The sequence below is a fragment of the Anabrus simplex genome, chromosome 6, assembly GCF_040414725.1.
Source record: "Anabrus simplex isolate iqAnaSimp1 chromosome 6, ASM4041472v1, whole genome shotgun sequence".
NCBI classification, from domain to species: Eukaryota; Metazoa; Arthropoda; class Insecta; order Orthoptera; family Tettigoniidae; genus Anabrus; species Anabrus simplex.
The window spans coordinates 125726433-125740595 of NC_090270.1; the positions used below are offsets into that span (position 1 = coordinate 125726433).

A 14163-nucleotide genomic window follows, 5' to 3' on the forward strand; every position below is an offset into this window, starting at 1 on the left:
GGAGCTCTAGCTAGCGCGGTGTAAATCTACTGTATAGTTGACTGTATTCCGAGACGTCAGTAACAAACATTCATTTTTTTCAATTTCTTTTAAACATACGATAATTAGGTTAATATTTCTTCCCAGTTATTGATGATTTTACATTACATTACTGACGAGTTTATAAAATAAAACTTTAATAGCATTGGATAATAATTATCTTGACTGCATGGATAAAAGTTTTCATCCCATGCCCGGACACTTATGATGTAGTAGTAAGATAAGAGTCTAGCGATGACAACTGAGACATCGTAAATAATTCTGCTGAATAATTCCGTGGAAATCTGCGTTATCGTCTTGGATTTCACTTCGTGCGCAATAACACAGGAGCCGGCCCCATGGTGTAGGGGTAGCGTGCTTGCCTCTTACACGGAGGCCTCGGGTTCAATTCACGGCCGGGTCAGGGAATTTTACCTGTATCTGAGGGCTGGTTCGAGGTCCATTCAACCTACCTAGCCGGTATTTCCTGGTGACGTTGCCGATAAGCGATAACTTACAGCCTTACGTATTTCAAATGGGAACTCATAATATGTAGGTGGTGAATAAATAGTACACTGTCTCGCGACCACGTTGTCAAACTGCCGATAGTCTACCGGTAAGCCATGCGTCGTACATATACCGGTATTATTTATACGTTGTGCAACATGTCGCAAACGTGACTGTGTTGCCAAATTGCCCATAAACCATATGCGTATTTAAATTGCGCATTCATGTGCAACTTACGTTGCAGTTCCATTTACCTTTTAACCAGATTAGTGAACAAAATTTGGACGTGCGACGATTATGTAATTAAAGGTTTAAAGTCCGATTTTTGTACTGAAAATAAAGGATGCGACGATTACGCGGTGGCGACGATTATGCCGTGAAATACGGTAGTTTAGTATCTCATATTTGAAAAATTTTAACTCCAGTTATTTACAGGAAAATGGAAAGACAAGTTGAAGCTGAGTTGGGAGAAGATTGGTTTGGCTTCAGAAGAAATGTAGGAACATGTGAAACAATCCTGACTTTATGTGTGATCCTGGAGGATCAAATTAAGAAATACAAGCCCACATATATGACATTTGTAGATCTATGAAAAACATTCGATTATGTTGATTGGACCAAGGTATTTTGGATTCTGAAGGTGATTGGAATCAGATACCAAGAAAGAAGAATTATCTACAATCTGTACAAACATCCGACTGCAATGATAACAATCAAAGGCTATGAAAAAGAAGCAGAAATCCAGAAAGAAGTGAGACAAGCCTGCAGTTTGTCCCCACTCCTTTTCAATTTTTATACTGAACAGGCAGTAAAGAAAATCAAAGAGGAATTCGGAAAAGGAATCACAATCCAAGATGAGAAAATCAAAACTCTGAGATTTCCCTATGATATTGTTATTTTATCTGAGTGTGCAGAAGATGTGGAAAAATTGCTAAATGGGTTGGACACAGTACTGGAGAAGCAATACAAAATGAAAAAACAAATCCAAAACAAAAGTAATGGAGAGCAGTCAAACGAAGTCAAGTAATGGAGGAAATATTAAATTAGGAAATGAAGTCTTAAAGGAAGTAGATCAATATTGTTACTTGGGTAGCAGAATAATTAATGATGGCAGAAGTAAAGAGGACATAAAATACAGATGAGCACAAGTAAGGAAGGCCTTTATTAAGAAAATAAATTTGCTCACTTTGAACACTGATATAGGAATTTAAAAAATGTTTCTAAAAACTTTCATCTGGAGCATGACATTGTATGGAAGTGAAACATGGACAAAAACTACCTCAGAAAGAAAGAAAGAAAGAAAGAAAGAGAATAGAAGCTGTTTGAAATTTGGTGTTAAAGAACAGTGCTGAAGGTGAGATGGGTAGATCGACTTACAAATGAAGAGGTACTAAACTGATGAGAGGAGAATTATTTGGTGAAATATGACCAGAAGAAGAGATAGAACGATAGGACACATCTTAATACACCTAGGACCTGTTCAGTTGGTTTTTGAGGTAAGTGTAGGTGGTAAAAATGGTAGGGGTAGACAGAGGTATGAATATGACAAACAGAGTAATGTAGGATATAGTAATTACATAGAAATGAAAACATTACCCAGGATAGGGACGGATGGAGGGCTGCATCAAACTAGTCTATGGACTTACGACTCAGACGACAACAAAAATTTTTGTATCTGTTATGCTGTGTGTATTTGATTGTCTTTCTGTTAATACATGGTCCCAGTTAATATGTGGTTAATGTGTAATCTCTTGAAGAGCATTTTACCAGGATTTACTGTATTTCTTCTTCCAGAATCAGAGACCAGGTGCCCTGCTTACTAAGAGAGTCATGCTAGTTTTGAATATTTTTAAGGAACATCTAACTCCTGAAGCGAAGAATAAACTTGGTGTACAAATGAGAGACCTTGCTGTAATACCTGGAGGTATGACTTCAAATCTACAACTGCTTGATGTTGTCATGAAAAAGCCATTAAAAACCACCTCCAAAAACAGTGTTCAAATTGGTTTCTGGAAGGGGATAACACCCTCATATTATCTGGTTAAAAAAAGCCATCAATCAGCCTTCTGTGCAAATGGATTTTCATTTCATGGTCCACATTACAATCAAGAGTCCATCATGGGGTCCATAAAACTGCTGTGTCAAATGTGTTGTATGACAGCTGATTGACTGTGGGAGAAGAATTAGTTAAACCGTCAACATATTTACAAAATCAACTTGGCTTAAAATCCTTAAAGAAGTCCATCACTTTTCATTAATCTTATTTGATCTATGTCCCTTTGACTGCTACTATGGACTTGAAAGGAGAGTGTGATGGAATTTTGTCCCGTAGTTCTTAAATGAGCCAGAAGCAAACACCCACAAATGACTTTGACCCCACTGGGCTCAAATCCGCATCTTGAAAAGAGAATGATGATGATGATGATGATGATGATGATGATGATTCATCAACAGCACCATTGAGGTTGGCTTCTGACAATCACAGACGATCTGTGAGCGTATTAAGACTCCCTTCATTTATTAGTTTAATATGGGAATACTCTTTCTCACAGGTTATTTTTGAAGCTAGGAACATGAGACGCTGAAAAATCTTTCTCTCTTCTAATTCAAACCCTCAAGTAGAGATACTGATAGCCCATTCACAGGGATTCAAAAGTATGTCTTCTTTCACTTTGTTTTTTAATGCTCTCACACTAATAAAATACAATGCATATACACACCTCATGAATTTGTGAGAGCTTCCTTTGAGGTTCAGCCATCTCTGCAATGAGCGAGTTGTTCTGTTGCTGTACCTGCAGCACTGAGGCATGTGCTACAGCTAGCTGCTTCTCTAAGGAAACTTTCTCTTCTCGTAGGGCAGATAACTTCTCTTCCAACTGGGTTGTCCGACAAGACTACAACAAAGAGAACATCACAGAGAAGAGTTATTTTTACAATTGGATTACTATACCCTACAGCTATTTTTCATGTAAAATCAACTTATGCATTCTTGTGACAAGAGAACCTTTGGGTAAACAGTCACGGATTTATTTTTACCCACCCTCTCAAATATGAATGTTCCAAAGCCATTGGACCAGATATCTCAAGCATTATCATGAAAATCAGCTTTGACAAATTCCAAGTGATAAGCAAGCATGTGGCTCAGTGGGCAGCACTCAGATCTGATAATCAACGAATCACTAGTCCCGTTGCGTTCATGGCTTTCCCTTTTTTTTTTTTTAGTTTCATCTATGTATATTCTTGGTAAAAATATTATTTATTAATGGTTATGTTAAGGGCATAAGGGTAGCAATAAGGTTACCTGTTCTCCCCTTTAGGAGTGGCCTTTTATATCCTGGGTGGGGGTCTGGAATCAGCAAGGACCTATGGTCATAAAATTTTACCCCAGAATCAATAACAGACCGAGCCAAAGCTGAAAACTGTTCAAGATGATGAATATTTGTAATGGTTCAAATGTTGGGTACAAAAATGAAAAAAACATCAGATAGGAAATGGAACATTTTAGTATATTTCTATACCAAAGCAAAAATTTAATGCTATAAAGTATTGCCATAAACAATAATGTGTGTAAAATTGGATGTATGATGGAGGAGTGTGCCAAAAGCTCCTCTTAAACTACACCATCGGGAAGTTCGTGTGAGGTGGGCAACAGCTCATAGTCCATGGCAACACGAACAGTGGAAACATATGCTCTTTTCTGATGAGGATTCCACAACTGGAGTGTTATTGTCTGGAGACAATCCAATGAGAGCTGGAATGACAACAAGAGGGTTCTGTCATATTTTGGGGTGGGATCACGTTGGGTGGACGTAAGTCTCTTTTACCCAGGATAACATGACTCCAACCTGTAATTTAAAAAATTGCTGCTAACATGGACAAGGGCTTTACACTGGAGGATGACAATGCTCGTGGCCATCAAGCCAGATTGGTCAATCAGTTCCTTGAGAAGTACAGAATACTGTGAATGATGTGGCCGGCATATTCTATGGTCATGAACTGTGTTGAACATGCATATCTAAATTAAAATATAAAATTCCTAACCCATTCAATACTATATACCTAATGTAATCTTATAGATTACTTAATTATCATATTATATCTTTTAATGTGCATGTTTTGGCTCTTTGACCCATCATCAGCATTGAAAAGGATATATAAATGAGTGTACATTACTATAAAGTCTGTTTGAGATAATTTAACATAAAATATGTATGATTCTTTCATTTTCTACATATTAATTTATATTTCCTTCATTCCTAGGCCCATTTATAAAAAAATTACGCAGCTCACAAGGAATTGAGAAATCGTGAATACAAGAAATCGTGTGAACTTCCCAAAAAAGGAAAAAGGATAGAATTATACCAAGAATATACACCCGGCAATCAATGATTATTCGACAAAAGAGGCCTCACATCTTCAAAGTGGCGAGATACTGTCAAAATGATAGCAAATGTCATACTTATACAAGTTCTTTCAGGCAGATCCTAGGACGGATCCTGTTGTAGACATTGAAACAAGTTTGAAACCTTTGCGCCTGTTCTGGGATCTTGTCATCATGGAGAACTTCTAAAGGAACGTCTATCATCACTCAATCAGGAAGATCATAGCAAATGGATTAACATTACAGTGAAACCTCGATTATCCGTTCCCCGAAACTACGTTTTCTCGTAACATTCATTCAAATTACATGGTCCCGCGAGCATCCCATTTAAAACCTGTATTAAAAATCCCGCGTTATCCGTTCCTCGAAGAAACGATTTCCCGCATCAACCGTCCAGAAATTTCAGTCCCATCAACGCTAAATCCTCGATCAAGCGTTTTTCAAGATTTCGAGAATGGACGGCAGGAATCGAATTTGCGAGTCTAGCGTATTTTAATTTTGTCGGATATCTTGCGCGATCATACTTACGGAACATTCTGTACCAGGCTAACAATGAAGGCCTCTGCCAACTTGCGCTTTGTTAAGAGCTTTCTGTTGAATGTTTCGTTCAGTTGGCTGTGTTACTAGCTGGTGAAAACCAACAATTTACGCAGTCGAGTTTCGGTTTGCTTACACAGTACAGTATTGAAATGGTGCGACCTGTAAAGCATGTGAAAACCCTGCAAGAAAAACTTCAGATTATAGAGGAAGTTGAAAGAAATCCAACAGAAAAAAAAAGTTGACATCGCGAAACGTTTAGGCTTACCTGCTTTGACACTGAATACAATAATAGGGAAAAAACAAGAGATACGTGAACAAGTAAAAAAATGTGGATCCTCCGCAAAGAATAGAAAAACGGGGAAGGAATCGAGATATTCTAAAATGGAAGCAGTTCTCTTTTCTTGGTATCAGCAAGCTCGGGCGTCGAGAATTCCTGTGGATGGTAACATTTTGTGCGTAAAAGCTCGAAGCATCGCTGCAAGAATGGGTATCAAAAATTTTTCCGCTTCAAATGGATGGATTTTCCGGTTTAAGGAGCGTCACGGACTGGTGTATAAAAAGCTCGCCGGCGAGAGTGCTGCAGTTGATGGTTCGGCTGTGGAAGATTGGGAGAAAAATCTCCCAGAGCTGCTTGAAGGATACGAACCGAAGAACATCTATAACGCGGATGAAACTGGCCTATTTTTCAACTGTTTACCGGATTGCAGGCTGGCTCTTAAAGGAGAATCTTGTCATGGAGGCAAAAATGCGAAGGACCGCATAACTGTTTTGTTGTGCTGTAACAGTGACGGGTCAAACAAACGTATCCCTATCGTCATAGGCAAAGCAGCAAAACCGAGATGCTTTAAGAACGTGAAGAAGTTACCAGTGCGATACTACGCGAACGGTAAAGCTTGGATGACCACAGACATTTTTTTGGATTTTCTTCACGGACTGGATGCTTCTATGGGTGCTCAAGCGAGAAAAATAGTTTTGTTTGTAGATAACTGTGCCGCCCACCCGCAGGAACTTTCTTTCTTACGAAATGTGAAAGTTATTTTCTATCCCCCGAACTGTACCAGTGTCCTTCAGCCTCTGGATGCAGGGGTGATAAAGTGCTTTAAAGGGTACTACCGCAAGCAGCTGGTGGAAAGGGCTGTGTGTATGTTGGTCACCGGGAAAGAAGTGAAGACGAAGTTCAGTATTCTACAGGCAATCCACTTTGTTGTGTCAGCATGGTTCCACGTTTCGCCCTCCACCATTCAAAATTGTTTTCATAAATGTGGCTTTGGCGAAAGCAGAGACACGAACGACACCAACACCGGCAGCGAAGAACAACTTTTCAGTGAGGACTGGGAGAAGCTCGCGCCGAGAGATGTTAACTTTGAAACGTACGCTACTGTCGATAGTGAGCTCGCCACTTGTGGTGTAAAGCCGGCTTTACATTTACGAGTAACTCTTATACTAGTAGGCTACTCGGACTGACTCGGATAAGAAATCGTAAATGTAAACGATGACTCGTACGTACTCGTAGCTCGTATACGAATAGCAATCAAAGTAGAGAGGCTTCCGACTTGCATCCGAGTTAGACTGTTTTAAAAATGGCGGAGACTAAATACTGCAGGATGTCTCGTGAAAATCTGGAGGAGTTCATTAATTTATAGGCTACTACAGAGCGGAGTGCCTGTGGAATGTTAAGTGTTCTCAATATCGGGACATCAATGCGAGAAATAAGGCCTATGAAGTTAAACATAACTACGGATCTAGTTAAAAAGAAAATCAACAACTTTTGGAATGAACAAGGAAATAGTTGAGGCTGATATACGCGTCAAGAATTCTAATGATTTGAAGCTATCTCCAGTAGCTAAAAATCTGAGTCACTGCCAGTTGCAGCTGAGAATTGATACAACTTCACATCTGAGTGTTTTCTTTGGGGATATGAGGGGCAACCTAGAAAAAATTAATTACTAATAATATGCCAGTATTTAGCATATCGGTACCGGTATTATAAAAGTCATTTCGTCCACTTACCAAAAGGTACAACATTTCAAATGTACTAAAATCCATCATTAAGAAGTCTCTATAACCATCTCCTCCCTCGTTTAATAAATCAACTAGTAAATGTTCCTGTATTCCAAAAACGGGTCTTTTCTTCAAGGATTCTTTAACCAAAAAGCTCCTGACTTTTTTCGCTTCATTCATTTGTCTTGTTTTAAAACACAACAGCAAGATACCAGCCATAGCAAGACGTTTTCGTCTGCTTGGAGCCATATTGGAAACTGTACTCTTATACGAGTAAGCACCATAAATGTAAACGCGTTTCCTACTCGTATACGAGCGCTCGTATATGAGTTACTCGTAAATGTAAAGCTGGCTTAAAGAGCATAGAACAGCTGTGTGATGATGCTACTGCCACAGCCAGTGCAAGCGCCGTGCATGAGATCGCGAGCGAGGGGGAGGACGAAGATGAAATTGAGCCCCTGCCAACGTTTGCAGAAGCATTAGCCGCCTTTGACAAAATTCGCGACTATATTACTGCGTATGACACAGACAGCAGCGAACTACAGAACGTTTTAAATATTGAGGGAGCACTGTACCGTGTTAAGGCAAGACAAAACAAAAAACAACTGACGATTAAAGACTTTTTCACTACAAAGTGACTACTGTATTCTGTGACTGAAGAAATGACAATTTAAGTGTTGTGTGTGCAGTGCGTAACCTATATGTGTGCGATGTGACACTTTATTTTTGTGAGTGCGAGAGTGTTTCATTACATCTTCTGGGATTTAATGTATTTTGGTATCATTTTTGTATTTGTGCGTTGTGATAAGCTTACTTGATTATGTGACTGGACGTGTTACTACCTATGCTTATTTACGTGTTTTCAGCTATCTTTCCTAACTATAATACCACAGGTATGTTCATGTGAACTGCACTAGTAATTATGCCTATCATGCAAGCCACATTTCTCGCCTGTTTATCAGTAAAAAAAAAAATCATTAATGGAAAGTACCGAGGCCTAAAACATGGGTGAACTCGAAGTTAAATTTCGCGCCGTAAGTTCGTAATACAGCACGAAAACCTTTACTGATAAATAAGTTACATTGTTCTTTTTTAGGTTATTAAAACAAAGTCTTCTAATTTACATGAGACTGTCGTCAGATAACGATTACTGTAAATAACTGTACCTGTTCCAGTTAGATTTATTCAAGGTGAAACAAACAGAGGTAGCTACCGTAGACGTTTTAAGTGACTGTATTATAATGTTTTCCCAATCGGCATAATAACTTCGATACACTCTCCTTGCAGCAATAGTGAAACTGGAGTCTCAGATGTGGTTTTAAATTTCTTAGATATCAATATAATTCTGATAACTTATTAAGTAGAATATTTTTCGATGAGCTTGACTGATGAAAGTTGCTGGCCTGAAAGACGTTTCACGGGAAAGTGACAAAGTTTCTCGGTAAAACTGAATTTAAAATATAAACTTTTTAAACTAATGTATTTAATGCAGGCGTTTGTGTAAATAAAATGATATATATATTTCATTACTGTGAAGTACAGTCAAACTGTTGACGGTTTTAATTCGTTCCCGGATTTTCCGATTTCCCGTATCGTACGTTTTTTCCCCAGGTCCCTCCAAAAACGGAGAATCGAGGTTTCACTGTATCTGGTACATTAGGAAGTTTACTATCTTGCTATAGGAAGTTGTGTACATCGACTGGACATTACTGCAGTTAACTAATCTAAAGAAAAAAAGTATATCATGAGTTATTATTTTCATGTCTGTATTGATAACAGTCACAATTATAGAATACTTAATTCAACTGTTGGTGTATGTATTTACATTAAAAATACACGATCACAGTACCAGTTTCAATCTCATAAGAGATAATGTTCTTCAGCAGCTGAAGAACATTAAGTAGTAAAACATCACTTATTCTAAGTTTACATACAATTCTAATGCTGATAATAACAATTTCATGATAACAAACTAAAAATATTAAGTTTTCATGCCTAGAGTTCTATCTACAAAGTTCAAATGCACTGTCCTTATATTTTAGTAACACAGGATCTTCTTCCACCTAAAGATTGCACTTAAAGATTAAGCGCTGAGTTACCAGTTGACTGTTTGGTATCTCGGTGCTGAGTTTTTTCATCTGTATGTAAACAAAATTGTAGAAGCCTCAATTTTTAACTTATCAGAGTGGTGATTAGCTTAAAATGTTTATAAATGTTGGTTCTTTATAAATATAAATGCAAATAGAAAATCCTACACTTATGTTCAATAATATTTTGAGAGAAAACAAAATTACACTTCTTGTGGCTACATGTACATCATCTTTATACAAAGTATAAAGACCCCAAAATAAAATTATTTCCTAAAATCTGTAGGCAACTAATACATGTAACTTCTTAGAAGTACATAAGTTAATATTTTATCCCTCTCAGTGTCGTGCGTATTTGTAGAGTGCCACCCTCGTTTTGTCCGATTTGCAACTCTCTAGAAAAAAAAAATTCATCACGCTCTCAATTTACACCCATTCTCAGTGGAACTTTTTCCGATTATATAAAGGGAATGTTCCCTTGAATTAATGGCACTTTATACCTAAAATCATTTATAGTTAAAATTAAAATAAATCATGAATTAAAAATTTTAAAATACAATTATGGAAAATGCACATTTTAAAGCAAATATGTAGTTTTAAAAATCAGTATGACACACTAACTGATGGTATTTTGTGTAGACAGACTCTTGACTATCGTTCTGGATTAAAATTATGTTATTTTGAGTGATAATATGTCTTAAAAATTAAAATATAAAGTACAGGTACAGCATCATGAGGAGGGGCATGTTTCGGTCTGGGTAACTCAAGGAAAGTATGAGGTGGTTGGTATGGTAAATCACTATCACGGGTAACTTCACTGAATAATGGCAATGTGTGATATTGTTAATATCAATATTACCGTGGAAATCTTCGTTACATTCCAAATTATTTCTAACCTCGGCAACTGGCGGTGTTTACAAAATCGTTTTCAGAATCACTCTCACTGACTATAACTTCACTAGAATTGTTTTAAACACTATTATGAAGTCCAGTTCACTTTCTGACTCAGCATAATCATCGTCATTCCATAAACTATGTATGTAGCCAGCTAGATCATCAATATTTGTAAATATGTCGTCCCGTAAGTCCACCATCACTGTTGACATGTGCACAAGATGTGCGGACAAAGCCTTCACATTTTCAAATGCTCGTCACACAAAATAACAAATAATTTGGAGACTAGACACCTTCCTTGATAAGAATATACTGATATGTGCTACCATCTAATGGAAAAGAAAGAACTACAATGGTTTCTAAACGAGTCTGCATGAGGGATAAAATACATTCCTGGCACTTTCGGTGAGTTCGCCGAGGAATGAAAAATCATCCCTTGGCGCTCAAAGAGTCCAAATATTTTCTAAACCTGGAATGTGGTGACAGCTCAATGCTTTCCATCAGTTGTTTGTGATACTAATTTGTTTTATCAACAACCAGCTGTACCAACTCCACTGGCAGAATAGTTCTTAAAAAATCAATAATTTTGGAGTTGAATCAAACACTACTTGGCTCCCAGAGTCTGTCACAGTTACTTGAAAGTCTGGTGGAGAAAATTCACCCGTCTGCCACAGAAATAGTGATGAAATACCTTTTTGAATTCATAGTGTTTTTCTTCCCTTGTTTAGAAGGAGGCTCCGTTTCTTTCTCACTTACAATATTTCCAGCACTCTCTATATCACTCTCACTTTCAAAATTGCTTAACAATTCATTAAAATCATCATCATCACTTTCCACTGTGGTTAATAACTAAAAGATATGATCCAAAATAACAATGCTGCAAGAGCAACTAGCTTGTTGTTACGCCATGCTTGTTTACATCACAGGTATGATCCACAGACATCTACAAAAAGCTCTTTGTATTAAATAACACTAGTATGTTTTTATTGTTCACCCACCTATTCAATACAATACAATCTTAAAAATTAGGACTTTGTCCTTATCAAATTTTTTTTTTTCCTATTTGCTTTACGTCGCACCGACACAGATATGTCTTATGGCGACGATGGGATAGGAAAGGCCTAGGAATTAGAAGGAAGCGGCCGTGGCCTTAATTAAGGTACAGCCCCGGCATTTGCCTGGTGCGAAAATGGGAAACCACGGAAAACCTTCTTCAGGGCTGCCGACAGTGGGGCTCGAACCCACTATCTCCCGATTACTTGATACTGGTCGCACTTAAGCGACTGCAGCTATCGAGCTCGGTTATCAATATTGTTAACATAAAATGAATACATTGGATGGTACATGTTTCGCCTATCAATAGTAGACATCATCAGCCATATTTTTTACCTTAGGAATAGATCAGGTACCTGATTGGAAATGACTTATGAATACTGTTAAAAACTATGTGTTGTAAAATGGATTAGAGATCGTTAAACTACTATTACAATATAAAATGTAGTATACTATTACTTAACAATATTTGTGTTAATATTTGAGTCTAAAAACATGACAATTATTTGAGGATTATGACACATGTGGTTGGTTCTTGATATTAAAAGATATTACAATAAAGATAAAAATCAGAAAGCAAATTCCATTTAATTGTCAAATGGCGTGTTGTTAAAAACAAACGAAAGTTGAGCACTGGTAATGGTCGTTGGTTCTTGAAACTAATAAGTATTGATTTTCATTTATATGCTTATAAATTATGACGAATTTTCATATGGCCTGGTTCTTTTTGAGATAATGTTAGTTGGAATGCTGGTGCTGTAGGCTATATTGAAGTTTGTGTAGACGTCATTAGGCCATCTTCTTTGATGTACTATTTGTAGGAAGAGTTTTTGATAGGTGTGGCTCTTTGTTGTTGGACGTGTTGAGTGAGCGTACTAGTCGAAAGGGAACTTTGTTGTCAATCGGTGGGTAGCCAAGTGTGTGATGAATTTTATCACATGTAATAATACAAAAAGCTCTGTAAGTTACTTCCCAAAGCTACAAGCTGTGAACAATTAGTTTGATATAATGCCCAACAGATGGCAGAACATGCCGAAGATCGAATCAGCACTCGAGAGTGAACCAGGAATCTAAAAAAAAATTAAACTTCTCGTGCATCATCTATAGACGAGCGCAGCAGCGCTGGACCGGCCGTGTCAGCCTGACTATAGGCGGGCGTATCACTCATCAGGTTAATATCTAATATTGATGGTGAGAGACTTCATTTATATAACTTTGTATTTGTGCTAGTGAGCACATATTGGTGAAATGTTTGTGTAAAAATCTGAGGTAAAATGAGAGCGATTAAATTTTTGTGATTAAATTTTGTGCAAGCAAGGTTGTCGTAGTTCTGGATTAAAATGGGTAAAAAACTTGTTCTGCTTTAAAAACAAGTGCTTACTGGCATAAAGCTGAGTCTGATATCTTGTTGCTTGCAGGCTGCTGTTGTATAGTTGGATTAGGTGAGAACATCCCTAAATGTAGGTGCTTAAATTGTGAGCTGTTGTTAGGGGACTTCCGGTTGTGTGGGATGTTCTCTTGTTTGTCAGGCTAGCTGCATGTAGTCCTGTTGGAAGCGTGTCAGTGTCAATTGTCCCTTGTTAATGTCATTTTTTTTTGGTTGCTCCTGTGCCTCTTAGTTGCTAATGCCAGGAGGGCAATGCTTGCAGTATCTTCCAAATGTTGACTATGCGCACCCAATATTTATAAGTGTGTGGATGTGCAAAGTCATTCAATTAATATTTCTATATAATAAACCAAGATGTGTGATACTAACCTCCCTAGTTCGTGTTTCTTGGATAGCAATAGCAACCTCCTCTTCTCGACGAGCTCGTTCTCGAGTAAGAGCAGCGTTCAGTTCCAACTTGGTTCTCTCATGCTCCTCTACAGTACGCTCCAAATCCTGTATCTGCAGGCGAAGGTTGCTGCGCTGAAGGTTTGTCTCGCTGATAATCTTGTTCATTCTGGCCTCGCACTCCTTCTCAAGCCCAGCAACAATCTCTTTGTGTGATTCTTGCTCTTTCTGCAACAGTTCTGAGAACAAAGAGTACCGTGGTAAACAGTATTGCATTATCAAACAGGCATTGTAAGCACCAGCATATGAGCCCCAAGCCTCTTACAGGCCCAGCACCATGGGAACAAAATAACAATTACCTGATATTGAAGGAAAAGTTACAATCAAGATTTCTTAAATTGTTTCCAAAAGATAGAAAAAAATAACCAACTCAAAAAACTGAAAACTTTGCATTAATGATTATATTGAGAAAACACTGTGTTAATGTAATGTACCTATCAACAATTGAAAGTACTGTACAATTAACAATAGACATCAGGTTCACATTACACTTCATCTCTTAAAAGCTCATCTTCTGCAAGCTGTCAGGTCACTAACAAAAATTCAGTGTAACCTAAAAAATTACAATTCCTTAATAAAGAAGGCACAAAGATAATTTCAAAAAAAACTATTTGGTTTTCTCGTTGAATTCCTGTCAAAGACAAATGCCAAAATTAAGGAAGCTACCCACACATTTAGAGAGAATTATCCCGAGGACATTGAGCCAGAGTTGCAGATGAAATGATAACTTCAAGTATTTTATATCACAGTTAGAACATTTATGCCGATGAAACAGTATGATCATCTAAACCATTCTTAAAAATATGGTGCAGTCAATGTTCCCAAATGTTATGACTGTGTTCAGAATT

At 37.6% G+C, this 14163-nt stretch overlaps 1 protein-coding gene across 1 annotated transcript in view; it reads right to left on the reverse strand.

Moving 5' to 3' along the window:
• Nucleotides 1-14163, reverse strand: part of LOC136875543 (leucine-rich repeat-containing protein 45) — a 143255-nt gene that overhangs the window by 30500 nt on the left and 98592 nt on the right. Inside the window, exons 8-9 of the mRNA XM_067149094.2 lie at nt 13238-13494; nt 3246-3419 (exon numbers count right to left, since the gene is read on the reverse strand). Coding sequence (XP_067005195.2) covers nt 3246-3419; nt 13238-13494 — 431 coding nt within the window. The remainder of the gene's footprint in view (nt 1-3245; nt 3420-13237; nt 13495-14163) is intronic.